This window comes from Puma concolor, chromosome B4, assembly GCF_028749965.1.
Source record: "Puma concolor isolate L17-30 chromosome B4, mPumCon1.1.hap2, whole genome shotgun sequence".
NCBI classification, from domain to species: Eukaryota; Metazoa; Chordata; class Mammalia; order Carnivora; family Felidae; genus Puma; species Puma concolor.
The window spans coordinates 90,469,335-90,484,357 of NC_141673.1; the positions used below are offsets into that span (position 1 = coordinate 90,469,335).

Below are 15,023 nucleotides of genomic sequence, written 5' to 3' on the forward strand. Positions count from 1 at the left end.
AGGAAACCATCAAAACCCTAGAGGAGAAAGCAGGAAAAGACCTCTCTGACCTCAGCCGTAGCAATCTCTTACTTGACACATCCCCAAAGGCAAGGGAATTAAAAGCAAAAATGAACTACTGGGGCCTTATGAAGATAAAAAGCTTCTGCACAGCAAAGGAAACAACCAACAAAACTAAAAGGCAACCAACGGAATGGGAAAACATATTCGCAAATGACTTATCGGACAAAGGGCTAGTATCCAAAATCTATAAAGAGCTCACCAAACTCCACACCTGAAAAACAAGTAACCCAGTGAAGAAATGGGCAGCAAACATGAATAGACACTTCTCTAAAGAAGACATCCGGATGGCCAACAGGCACATGAAAAGATGCTCAATGTTGTTCCTCATCAGGGAAATACAAATCAAAACCACCTCATGCCAGTCAGAGTGGCCAAAATGAACAAATCAGGAGACTAGAGATGCTGGAGAGGATGTGGAGAAACGGGAACCCTCTTGCACTGTTGGTGGGAATGCAAACTGGTGCAGCCGCTCTGGAAAACAGTGTGGAGGTTCCTCAAAAAATTAAAAATAGACCTACCCTATGACCCAGCAATAGCACTGCTAGAATTTACCCAAGGGATACAGAAGTACTGATGCATAGGGGCACTTGTACCCCAATGTTTATAGCAGCACTCTCAACAGTAGCCAAATTATGGAAAGAGCCTCAATGTCCATCAACGGATGAATGGATAAAGAAATTGTGGTTTATATACACAATGGAGTACAACGTGGCAATGAGAAAGAATGAAATATGGCCCTTTGTAGCAACGTGGATGGAACTGGAGAGTGTGATGTTAAGTGAAATAAGCCATACAGAGAAAGACAGATACCATATGGTTTCACTCTTATGTGATTCTGAGAAACTTAACAGAAACCCATAGGGGAGGGGAAGGAAAGAAAAAAAAAAAAAAAAAAAGAGGTTAGAGTGGAAGAGAGCCAAAGCATAAGAGACTCTTAAAAACTGAGAACAAACTGAGGGCTGATGGGGGGTGGGAGGGAGGGGAGGGTGGGTGATGGGTATTGAGGAGGGCACCTTTTGGGATGAGCACTGGGTGTTGTATGGAAACCAATTTGACAATAAACTTCATATATTTAAAAAAAAAAAGCTGATAAATTAGATTTCATTGAAATTTAAAACTTTTTCAAAAAAATCCCATTAGGAAACCAAACACAGAAGGGATGTGCATATAACTGACAAAGAACTTATATCCAAAATATATAAAAATTTATACAATAGGGGCGCCTGGGTGGCTCAGTCACTTAAGCCATCTGATTTTGGCTGAGGTCATGATCTCATGGTTTATGGGTTCAAATAGGCACTTCCCCAAAACAGGAAATTCAAACAGCCATAAGCACATGAAAATGTGCTCATCATTATTCACTGGGGAAATAAAAATGAAAGCAAAAATGAGATACCACTTATATATCCACCAGAATGGCTAAAATTAAAAGACATTTGATAATATAAGATAGAGCAACTAAAAACTCTAAGTCACTGCTGGTGGAAATGTAAATAATATGACCAATTTGGAGAAGAGTTTGTCATTTCCAAAGCTAAAAATGCCCTATTCTGGGGTGCCTGTGTAGCTCAGTCGGTTGAGCATCCTTCTCTTGATCTTGGCTCAGGTCGTGATCTCATGGTTCATGGGATCAAGTCCTGTGTCAGGCTCCTCACTGGCAGTGTAGCACTTGCTTGGGATTCTCCACCTCCCTCTCTCTCTCAAAAATAAATAACCATTTAAAATGTAAATAAATAAACTGGTACAGCCAGAACTAAACCAGATGACAGAAATCTAATATGGCCTGAGGAGAATAACAGAGGACAGAATAGACTGGAAAATCATAATATGACCTGCGGGGGAAAACAGAGGACAGGAGAAGAATAGATTGGAAAGGGTCATTAAAGAAATTCTATTTTACTAAAAAATATTTTTCATCAGGGTGGTGGTGACACAGGTGCATACATCACAGGTGCATACACACATATGAAACATATCTTTACACTGTTGAACACTTAAGTATACTTAAGACACTTTATTATACATTATAAGTAAAAACTTTAAAAAAAAAAGACTCACCTCAAACATCATCACCTCATGACCTTCTTTCTATAGCTGACTCCCACTTACCTTCTACTATTCCTCCACAGTCCCTATTATAGTATTTAATTGATACCTAATCTAAGTTTCCATAGAACCTTTCATACGTCACTATTAAAACACATAAAACATTTCATTACTTAAATTTAGATCTTATTTACCTTGCTTCCAAAGTGCCTAGCACACTGCCATGTACTACAGATATCAATAAATGCTTTCTGAATTTAAATGATTCCTATGACTTACAGAACAATGCCTCACTAATTCATACTCCTTAACTTCTTTTTTTTTTTTTTTAATGTTTATTTATTTTGAGGGAGAGAGAGAAAAGTATACGTGGTGGGAGGGGTAGAGGGAGAAGGAGACACAGAGTCTGAAGCAAGCTCCAGGCTCTGAGCTGTCAGCACAGAGCCTGAGGTGGAGCTTGAACTCACGAACAGCAAGATCATGACCTGACAAAGTCAGACACTTAACTGACTGAGCCACCCAGGCGCCCCAACTTTTATCTTTTAAAGACAACTTCATTCCCCCTCTCCAATGGGAATCTTCTACAGTTTCTAAAAGGAGGATCTGGGAGAAAAAAAGCATTTGACAGGCTTTGAAATCAATCTGCACATCACAATCAACCAGGAGGATTGCTGCCTTAAAGAAAAACACATACAAATACAGTAAAAAAGTAAATGATTCTTTCACTTTAACAACAATAATCTCTTATGTTTATTGGATACATACTGTATGGCTCCATGAGGTAACTATTCTTACTAGCTACATCTTAATGGGAAGTTTAAAAACTGTCCCAGATCATACACTTCCAGAACATACCAGGGGTAGGATCTATAGTAAGACCCCAAGAAAGACTAGGGTGTTAAAGTTATAAGACCCACATGCCAACAGAAAGGTCAATGAGATCATTTATTTAAAAAAGAATAAAGAGGGGCTCCTGGCTGCCTCAGTCAGTAGAGCATTAGACTCTTGACCTCAGTATCATGAGTTCAAGCCCCATGCTGGGCACAGAGCTTGCTTAATAAAAATTAAAAAAAAATTTTAAAGTAAATAGACAAAATTAAAAAGAAAGAAAAATAAACCCGAATAGTTAAACATAAGAATAGATAACCAGGGGCGCCTGGGTGACTCAGTCAGTTAAGCATCTGACTTCGTCTCAGGTCATGATCTCACAGCTAGTGGGTTCGAGCCCCATATCGGGCTCTGTGCTGACAGCTCAGAGTCTGGAGCCTGCTTCGCATTCTGTGTCACCCTCTCTCTTTGCCACTATCCTCTTCATCCTCTGTTTCTCTCAAAAACAAACATTAAAAAAAGAAAAAAGAAAAAGAAAAAAGGATACCCAAACTTCCTCATAATGAAAGAGAAGCAAATTAAAACTACATTAGGATGAAAACAAGAAAAAAACCTACACAACGATGGAATTTCTAATCTATTAGATTGGCAAAAATCCAAAAGTTTGAGAACACCTTCTTATCTTAGCCCAGCTACTGAGAAGGCAGACGTTCTAACAATGATGATGAGGACACAAACCCTAAGGAGGGCAATTTGACAAGATTTATCAAAATCATCAATGCTTATATAGCCTTTGATCCACCCACTCATGTCACTTCGGGGAATTCTTCCTCCATATATATTTACACATGTACAAAATGACACGTATGTTCCAAGATTTATCACTGCAGCACTATTTATAATAGCCAAAGACTAGAAATAACCCAAGTGTCTATACAAATTTGGTTAAATAAACTGAAAGAATACTCTCTAGGAGCAAATATAGAAAGATCTCTAGAATACAGTAAGTTTAAAAAGCAAGGTACACATACATGCAAGAAAGAGGTTAACAGTGGGAGAAACTTGGCATAGGGTATAAGGGAACTTTATAATCCTTGTAATATTACTGTATATCTAAAACTGCTCTAAAATAAAAGGTTGATTAAAGAAAAAAATAATAAGGTATATGGGGTGCCTGGCTGGCACAGTCAGTAGAGCATGCGACTTCTGATTTCAGAGATTTGAGTTTGAGTCCCACACTGGGTATGGAGATTACTTAAAAATAAAATCATTAAAAAAAAAAAAAAATTACAGGGGTATCTGGGTAGCTCAGTCGGTTAAGCATCCCACTTAATTTTGGCTCAGGTCATGATCTCGCGGTTCCTGAGTTTGAGCCCTGCATACAGCTCTGCACTGACAGTGTAGAGACTGCTTGGGATTCTCTGTCTGACCCTCCCCTGCTTGTGCACGCTCTCTCTCACTCTCTCTCAAAATCAACCAACCAACCAACCAACCAACCAACCAACCAACCAACCAACCAACATTTTAAAAAAATAGTTAGAAATAAAGTACAGACGGTATATAGTTTACTGGATTTTGTGTAAGAAAGAAGAATGAAACTACATATATTGGTTCATAAAGAAATACTAGAATTCACTAGAAACTAGTAACAGTGGTTACATATTTGAGGAAGAGGGAAGAAGGAAAGAAGAAAAGGGAGCAAGATTTCTCTACATAAATAATTTCCTTAAAAATTTTTTTCAACTTGGGGCGCCTGGTAGCCCAGTTTGTTGAGAGTCTGACATTAGCTCAGCTCATAATCTCATGGTGCCTGAGTTTGAGCCTCGCATTGGGGTCTGTGCTGACAGCTTAAAGCCTGAAGCCTGCTTCTGATTCTGTGTCTCCTCTCTCTGCCCCTCCCCTGCTGGCATTGTGTCTCTCTCTCTCTCTCAAAATTAAACATTAAAAATTTAAAAAAAAATTTTTTTTAACTTGTTAAAGATTGTCTTTTCAAAATAAACTAATTTTTTAAAAAGCAGCTCCATAAGAATTACCTCCTTCTCTAATGAAACCCAAGGGAAGTTTCTGGCACGGTATTTACATACCAGTAAATTATGGGTTTAACAGCTATTAAAGTTTTCTAAACACAAACTTTTAACCTCTATGGTATATGCTTTCCATAATTACAAACCAAAATATTTTGTTTAATTTTTAATGAAGATAAATGGAAAAACGGTTTTTACAGAACTGGTTCTTCATACAATTTTTCAGAATACATCTATTTGACACAGTAATTTACAACTAAACTCAGTACCATGACCTCAAACCTGAGTGAAAGCAATCAATTTCCTTAACGTTGTACAATTTCACTTTTTGGAATTATTAATAATCAGTGTTGTTTGCTAATAAAAAGGCTGAAACCTATAGCGGTGAAAACACACATCACAAGGTATTAAAAGCCACCAATTTTAAAGACATGCATTCAAACAGGTCTGCCCATTAGCTATTCTCAATCCACCCTCCAGTGACTTTTTTCTGTTCTCCAAATTTTACAAATTGGATTAAATTATCTTTACCTCCATTGCTTTTTTAAATTCCATGTATCTACAGAAATATTTTTAAACATTGCTAGAAGGGCAAAAATATGCCCATTAAGAAATATATCAACCAGGGGCACCTGGGTGGCTCAGTCGGTTAAGCATCTGACTTCGGCTCAGGTTATGAACTCGCAGTTTGTGAGTTCGAGCCCCGCGTCGGGCTCTGTGCTGACAGCTCAGAGCCTGGAACCTGCTTCAGATTCTGTGTCTCCCTCTCCCTCTGCCCCTCCCCTGCTCACGCTCTGACTCTCTCTGTCCTTCAATAATAAATAAACGTTTAAAAAAAATTTTTCAAAGAAATACATCAACTAAAGGTTAAAAACAACTCATATACTTACTTACCTTAAAAGGTTTGTCTCCACTGTGTGTCAGCATATGCCTCTGTAACCAACTCTGACTGGTTGATGGAGTGTTATATACTTTACAACCTTTCCATAAGCAAACAAATACCTGTTAAAAGAAGAGCCATAATAATTTTCATCACTTATTTCAACAGAGTTTTATTCCTTGTATGTTCAAATGAACATGCTGCAAGTCTTTAACTGACAGAAAGAGCCATTAATGTAGGAGTCAATCAAAATGCTTAACATAGTTAAACTTCTGAACTTCCAGTATGAAAAGCACAGTGTCAACCCTTTCCCCTTAAGGCTGCTGTCCAATTCCCTCAATGGGGACTGAAAAACCAATCCCAAAGTGTCACTCAGAAGGCAAAATTCAAAATATTAACAATATACCCTTGGAACCAGAACTATACACCATTATTTTGTATTTACTGCATGAGGGAACTAACATGTATTATTTATAACAGGAAAATATAATGGTATAAAGAAATAATGAAAATAAATCAAAATACTCAAATATTAATCTCTGAAGATGAATGTCAGAAAATGAGTATAGAAATTAAATTACTAAGTTAAAATTTTCTGCTCTAGATTCCTTATTCTCATATGCATGCTAATACTTATTTTTATACTGTTCTATTCTTTAAAAATTATTTCCCATTATCTTATGAAACAAAATCTAATACAAAATGTTAAATTAATACAGTTGTAAAAGCAATGGGCATAAGCTGTTTATCATAACAGATCCACATTCTTGGATTCAGGTAATTGAGTATGACTGGGTTTGGAAAATACCAGTCTAACTAACAATCTAATCTTTATCATCTTCTTACTAGTGACATATCAAGTTTCTAACTGATTGTATTTCCATCAAACTGAACATTTAAAATTGCTTCCCAACACCAGTAAAAGAAGTCTGAATCCACTGTAGTTATAGCCTTCAAAGAGCCACTTATATATAAGCTCTGTTCTTTTCTAAGGGAAGAGTAATTATAAACAGAGCCATACTTTCAAGACTGTAACATACTACATGTAGAATAGAATGAAGATACATGCAAAAATGAAGCATCATTAAACAGTTTAAAATAAACCTTTTTTAAAGCCTAGAAAAATCAACAGTCTAAAATAACTGAATTTTTACTCAAAACCAAAGTCATTTTATATTAGATAGGTCTAACAAGGCAATACTGCTATTGCTGTTTGATATGACTGTTTATAGAGTTATCATGTATCCTGATTCCTCTATAAATTGGCTCATTTCTTTTAATTAAACAGACATAGAAATCAAAACATTTCCTCCTTCATATTTAAAATCCTTGACCCTAGTTTGTGTTTACAAAATGATTCCACAAGTTCCCAGAATTCAAAGCTACTTTTTAAAATGAATCCAAAAAAAGGAAAATATGTTTTCAAAACTACATGAATTGTGTTGTGGAAATTAATTCAATAATGTTTAATAATCACATGCAGATAATCAGTAGTGCTATCTATCAACTTCCTGACAACTCTGAATCTTAAATTTTCAAGCAATAAATAGGAATCAGAGATTGATTTAAAATTCTCTCACAAGCCATACCACATAAAGAGAGATGCATTAAAGTAACTGTAAACAAATCTACCGTCATTTATGTAATAATTTTTAAAACAGTGAAGAATTCTGTTGTCTTAACTCTTAAGTAACCTCTGTGCTGAGTTACTCTCAAAGAAACAAGAAGATAAATATTCAAACACTGCCCCTTACATTAGCCAACCACTATATGTGAAAGAAACAACAATCTCTGACTAGCAATTTTTTTTTCCTAGAAATAAACACAAATATGGAGACAATGGCAGACTGTAATTCCACCAGATAATAGCCTTCAAGATGAGTAGTTATGGTCCAGACTCTAGATGAAATAATGTCTAGTAACGCTATTAGAGCAACACCTTCAGGTTCAAAGAAAAACCATAACCTTCAACCTAATGAATTTTATAGGAAATGGAAGTAAGTGTAAAGAGACCAAAGCTAACTATATTTAGCTATACTGGGGTGAAATATTTAGAAAATAATTTTGGGGTTTGGAGAGAGGGGGAGAGGAAGCACTAAACTTGCACAAAGACAAAACAGGCACTAAAACTCCACACCATGGATCCACAAAAATCACAAAACTGTTAAAAGCTAAATTTCTTTCCCTAATCTATGTTAGGACACCCTTTGATAAAGAGTTAAAATCTGACAGAAGGGTCTTTCTTCAAACTTGAGAGTTTTTAGATGCACAATATATGAAAAACATTCTCATAATCAATTTTTAGAAACTTCTTCATTGTAAAAATTAACTCTGAAAACCAAACACCACAGGAATCTAATCCAAATGTGAAAGGAATTATTCAAGCATAAAATCTATCATGCTTCCTCTATAATACCTTAAGATGAATTAAGTTCTAAAAAAAAAATGAATTAAGATCTAGCTATACTAATCAGAATACTGAGGCACATAGGTACATAGTCTAGTCTCTCATAATAGACAGACTTATATTAGGTTATTAGATGTAACAAAAATAGCACAAAGTAAATGACCTGAATTGTATACAGAGCTTTCATACTTTGCAGCTTTGTAATCTTGGAAGAATCATTTCTTTAAGCGTCTATTTTCTTTCTCATCAAACAGACACTACGAGCACACATTTGCTAACTCCAAAATACAATGAAAATGCAAGATGATACTCTAAACTATTTAACAGAAAAATTGGGTTTATATTAGACACTGGAGGCCCCTTTTCAAAATAACTGCCACCAAATAAATTTTTCTGCCAAACTATCTTTAAAAATCAAATCAAAACACACAGTTATTAAAAGAATATTTGTGGAGGTGGCTGGGTGGCTTGGTCAGTTAAGCGATCGACTCCCTGATTTCAACTCAGGGTTACCCACATCAGGCTCCATGCTGGGCGTGTAGCCTGTTTTGGATTCTCTTTCTTTCTTTCTCCCTCTCGCTCTCTCCCCTCCTTCTCCCCCAACCCCCATCCCTCCCTGGCTCTCTCTCAAACAAAACTAAATTAAATTAAATTAAATTAAATTAAATTAAATTAAATTAAATTAAATTAAATTAAATTAAACTAAACTAAATTAAATCAGAATATTTTTGGACTACCAAAGAATCTTCAAATTTACAATGACCCAACAAAAGATGTAGAGGTCTAAAATTTCAATTTTATAGGTTTGGGCTTTCTGTTGAGAAGTCCTTCAGAAATCCTCACTCATTCAAACTGTCAACTTTAAGGCAACTCCTCCAAAATGCCCAGAATGGAAAAGACTGGTACAAACCTGAGAACCAAGAGTAGTGTTAAGTGTTCTTCACTTTCATCAATTTCTTTGACCAAATGCAGCAACGTATTTTTCTGAAGTTATTCATGGCCTACACCTTTGACAGCTTGTGTGACAGTATAAAGATACTTGTACTTATCTGGTCACTAACATTTCACACTAAAGTGTGCAAATGATCCATTAAAATTTTCTGTAAGTAAATTATAAAATCTACTGCAAAAAAAAAATGCAATGTAACCTGACAGAATCTAAGTATGCATAAGGAAAATTCAGTTAGTAGTAAGGTAAATTAAAATCAGCCAAATATATTCTAAATAGAGCCAGAAGGCAATATAATTTACATGCAGGAGTGGGGGAAGGGGCTGGCTTTACTAAGGAATTAGATTCCTTTTGCAGTAAAATGATACAAAAAGATTTTGTATAAAGCAAGAGATAATACCATCTAAAGTCAGGAAGGGATTGGATGATTCTTATGGATCCCTTAAACTTTCATTTCTTTTTTTGTTTAATGTTTTATTTTATTTTTGAGGGTGGGGGGCAGAGAGAAAGGGAGACATAGAATGTGAAGAGGGTCTAGGCTCCAAGCTATCAGCACAGAGCCCAACACGAGGCTTGAACCCATGAACTGTGAGGTCATGACTTGAGCCAAAGTCGGATGCTTAACTGACTGAGCTACCAGGCACCCCAAGCTTTAATATTACTTAGAAAAAACCCAGCTCACTCTTTTACAAAATGCGAACAAAAGAGAAATAAAATACCTTTTACATGTAATTATTGTTTCTAATCAGTTTGTTCTTCCAAGATCTAAAACAACAGCTATCATTTTATATCCTATTATTTTTAGCCACATTAAATGAACATTTTCAATTTTCTCTGTTAAAAGAACAGAGGACAAATTTAATAAAACAGAGGACAAAAATATTTAATAGAACACTCAAATTACAAGAATTAAGTATTTTTCCTTTATTACAAAATCTATGACCAATTTCATGCATGTTTTAGGAGCTATCAGATAGGCAATCAAAACTCAAAGTGACCTCCTAAGATTGATTTCACTTTCTAGTCTCATTCCAATTTAACCCTGAGTGTCATTTTATGTAACATATAAAGATAATTGATCTTATTCAAGCCTTTGAATAATACCCTACCATCCCTTCCCCAAAATCTCCTTCAGGCCCTCTGCCCTCAAACACACCAAAGAACATACACAAAAATGAACTTAATAAAATGACACGTGTAAAATAACTCGAGCATCAAGAAACACAAACAGGTTTCTTTCTGGCAAATCTGTTTTTTTTTTTTTAATAAGAAATAGTTAAGACGGAAAGAACACAACACTAATGGATGTTACTAAACCACAGAAATCCTAGAAGACAAAGTTTCCTGCTTACCAAGACTTCAGTGTATATGAATAGGACACTGGGATTTGAAATATGATTAATAAAATACCTCATTCTAGTTTTTGAAATCCAATCATGCACAGAAGTATGACCCCAGAACCCGATTCTATTATACCTAATGAAAAAAAGTTAAAAAATGTTTTGCCTCTTTTAGTGTTTTAAATAGGAAAAAGTACTTTCATGAGTCTTCCTTAAAAGGCATATTCACTCACGCACACTCTCTCTCTCTCAAAAATAAACATGAAAGAAAGAAAAGAAAAGAAAAGAAAAGAAAAGAAAAGAAAAGAGAAAAGAAAAGAAAAGAAAAGAAAAGAAAAGAAAAGAAAAGGAAAGGAAAGAAAAGAAAAAGGAAAAGAAAATTGGGGCAGCTAGGTGGCTCAGTCAGTTAAGCATACGACTTCAGCTCAGGTCATGATCTTGCAGTTCGTGAGTTTGAACCCCGCATCAGGCTCTGTGCTAACAGCTAGGACCCTAGAGCCTGCTTCGGATTCTGTCTCCCTCTCTCTCTGCCCCTCCCCCACTCATGCTGTCTCTCTCTCAAAAATAATAAACATTTTTTTAAAAAGGTATTTTTTAAAAATTAAAAAAAAAAGGTACACTCACAATCTGGTGTTTAAGTGGTTAGCTTAACTTTTGAAATAGAAGAATCTACCCACTTTGATATATGAAAAGGTCAACGAAGACCCAAACTCTACCCAATTTCAGCCTCCAAATATAATTAAAGTCCATGTGACATGGAAATATAAAAAGCTTAAAGGGGGGATGGGGGGAGAGAGAAGTTTCTAAGCTATTATATGATGGTTTTGTTTTCCCAGGGTGAAGATTAGAGTGGGATGAGAAAAAGAACAGGAATTAATATAGTATTCAGATCTTGCTAACATACTACTCCAATAAAACCGTCAACTTTTAGTAAGTAGAAGCATAAAGTCCTCTAGAGTTACCAATTTTTTCCTCATTTGCTTCTGTTCCATTAAGACAGTTTAACACTTGGGGTAGAAAGAAGAGATAAGAAATCTAAACAAAAATTATGTTATGAAAATCAGCTGTTTTCCAGGTGTATGAGGTACCTAGAACAAAGTCATGAAGACAGAAAGTAGAACTGGGGTGCTGAGGAAAGGGAGGAATGGGGAATTATTGTTGAATGGGTACAGATGTCAGTTTGATATATTAAACAATTCTGGAGACAGACAGTGATGATGGTTGTACAACAATATAAACGTACTTAACGTCAATGAACTCTACACTTAAAAACGCTTATTATTTTAAAGTTCCCTTCAAAGAGGCCATAAAAAAAAAAAAGATGTCCCAACCAACATCCACTCTATTTTAAGCACAAAACCAGATCAAGATTTCCTGTTACATAGTTGTACATAGTTTTCAAACTTTCATTCATTCATCGGTATACAGACTGAAAGCTTGATCTATAGGCCAATGACTGATATGTAAAAATAATCTGAGTGTATTTTCTCTATTCTCTAATATTTGTAGTTTAGCAATTAATGTCCTTCAAAGATCAGGCCTCCTTTCTGTGGTCAAAACAGCATTAAGCTTAAAATTAGCCAGAGAATCCTATTTTTAATAAAGTAATTTTATGAGTAAGTATTTGAGAAATGACACGGGGGGGGGGTCATTTCAACAAGTTTATACTTATTGTAGAAATACCAAGACTTCATGCCTTGCTCTATGACATAAGGTAAATATAGTTGCCGTGACTACATGATAGATTCAGTCTGCACCTCGATTCCTTCTGTAGATCCTTAAAGAGCTGAAAACATTCTCATAAGGCTATGTACCAACTCCTCAATGTGTAAGATCTAAGACTTAGAAATGTGAGATTTTCCCACACCTACTACACGAAGCTCAGTAACCTTCTACATAGTTCATGATCCTATATATAGTTGCTAAATCAAGTGACTAAAAAAGCATCATGCCATGGCTCAAAAGACTATCTTAGTGATATATACCGAATGATATCAAGCACTGGCTCACAAAAAACAACTCTATAATAACTAGGAAACCAACTTGGTTAACATAGGTCACAATAAAAATCTGATATATGTAAGCAGGGAAAAAAGACTATTACAAAAGTAACCTAACCACTGAGCTGGGTTGGGTTAAGCGGTGAAAATACCATACGATGGGCAAATTTCTTTAATACACTATCTGTTGTCTACCTAGACATCACAAAATTCAAATCTAGTAAGACAAGTATTTACTTATCAAATTTCAGTAATCAAAAAATTGCTGATACATTACAACATACTGTGACAACGGCAAAGATTTCTTAAAAGATTTCAATGCACAAATACCACTGGTTACAACGTGAGAGGTGCTTATATGGTTGCATGTTTTGAAAAAGATCAATGCAATCTAACTATCAATGCAACCTTGGAAACAGCTACCCACTCACTTAAACCATAATGATCCTAAACCATTTTAGTATCAGTAGATCTCAACAGTGATGGCAAGCTGATAGGAAATATGTGGCCTAAAGATTATCTGTACTTAACAATGTGACATTAATTTCTGGAAAGTGCACTAAAGTGCGGTTAACTATTCAAGACAAACCTAGATAAAATTGAAAAAAGTTGTAAGTAACATTATAATACTTTGATTCATTACACTTTGACTCACCTAATTTGCTTAGCTCTTAAATCACTATCCAATAAAAATTATATAGACTGACATAATTAAATTTATTCCTAAAAAGGTATAGGTCAATACTCACTAACCAGAACTTCCTATCTAAGCCAGCTCTGTTAAGACCTGGGAAAAGATGATCAATTCTCATTCACAAATAATGACTGCAAGCCGTCATTTAACAGAACTGTTTATACTAATCCTGTAGAAAGTCTAATATTACCGTTGTATTTTAGAAAACTGAATTTCTTCGCACTGTATTTTAGAAAGTCTAATCTCTTCTAAGAGCAAATTAAAATCCAACACATATGTTCATTTGATCCTATCAAGTTATGTGGGAAATAAATGAAAAAAAAATTGAAAAAAATAAAGCCTGTGTAAAAACAATCTCAAATTACTTAAAAAAAAAAAAAAAAGCCTAGCTAGCAATTACAAATTAATAAAACTAATGAAAACAGGGAGTGAAAAAAAGAAATGACAAAACCAACCCCTCCTCGCTGACCATCTACATGTATGGAACGGATGTGATCTGCCAGATCTGGACTAGAGTTGAAGCAAGCCTGGCACTGGTCCCAACAACAATTATAGGCAATATTTTTGCTTGAAGAAGTAGTGCTTCCTTGTCCATTCATCATTGCTGGAGTTGAACGCCCACTGGAAATTGTGCTGTCTACATCCATTATAGTACTGCTTATGCTACAAAAGAAGAAAAAAGGCTGTGTTATTCCTAGAAATTCACTAACATGAATATGATCTTATACTTAATTAAGATTACTACTTGACATTCTGCTCCATACAAAGCATACTAAACCATATTTTCTATTAGAAAACAACACTGCTTTGAAATCATTTAGTTGGCAATAAAGTGCAAATCAAGGCAAAAAAAAAAAAAAAAAGAAATGCTGGTATCTCAAAACCAGATATGGGATAATTTAAGTAACTTTTGGCAGACATGAACTCAATACTATAACCTACAGAAAGCAAAGCAAACACACACACACACACACACACACACCCCATACATACAGCTCATCAAATTTCAGCCCTTGCATAGTTCTGAGAAGCACAATAAAGTAATAGAGTTATAGTGTCCAGCTATAAATAATTCAGAACCAAGAGTATGTTTACAATTCTGCAAATCACTTGTTAATCCATAATCATTTCCTCTATTCACTAATCTAAGAATACAACTGCTGTCATATCCTACTTCTCTCCATCTCAAAGAAGTTGGGAAATTGTGCAATATTTTCCCTTCTAAATAAACAAGCAGAAGAGAGAAAACTGGGTGCAATAAAAAGTTTCTCCAATTTTACCAAAGTCCAAATAAAATGTCTTTTTCTAGACCTCAATTTTTTTTTTTTGCTAATCTCTATCCACAAAAAAAGGACTGAAAAAGCCAATCTTTTTTATTTTTTATTCACTAAAGTATAACATATTAGTGACCCTTTTATTTACTAAGAAAATTACATACTAGTAGAAATAAAAGTAAAAAAAAAAAAAAGAAAGAAATGAAAGCCTTCCTTTCAAAAGCAATTCATTTAAGGGGACGGCTGGCTGGCATAGTCAGTAGAGCATCTGACTCTTGATCTCAGGGTTGTAGGTTCAAGCCCCATGCTGGATGTAGAGATCACTTAAAAATAAAATCTTTTTGGGGCGCCTGGGTGGCTCAGTCGGTTAAGCATCCGATTTCAGCTCAGGTCATGATCTTAAGGTTCAAAAGTTCAAGCCCTGCATCGGGCTCTGTGCTGACACAGCCCAGAGCCTGGAGCCTGCTTCGGATTCTGTGTCTCCCTCTCTCTACCCCTCACTCGCTCACACTCTATCT

The 15,023-nt window shown here is 35.3% G+C and overlaps 1 protein-coding gene across 2 annotated transcripts in view; it reads right to left on the bottom strand.

Annotated features, from left to right (window-relative positions):
- The window catches only part of AEBP2 (AE binding protein 2), a 96,037-nt gene that overhangs the window by 59,300 nt on the left and 21,714 nt on the right, over nucleotides 1–15,023 (bottom strand). For both annotated transcript variants that reach the window (XM_086713953.1, XM_025930567.2), the window contains exons 2-3: nucleotides 13,687–13,894; nucleotides 5,856–5,963 (exon numbers count right to left, since the gene is read on the bottom strand). In XM_086713953.1, coding sequence (XP_086570079.1) covers nucleotides 5,856–5,963; nucleotides 13,687–13,894 — 316 coding nt within the window. The remainder of the gene's footprint in view (nucleotides 1–5,855; nucleotides 5,964–13,686; nucleotides 13,895–15,023) is intronic.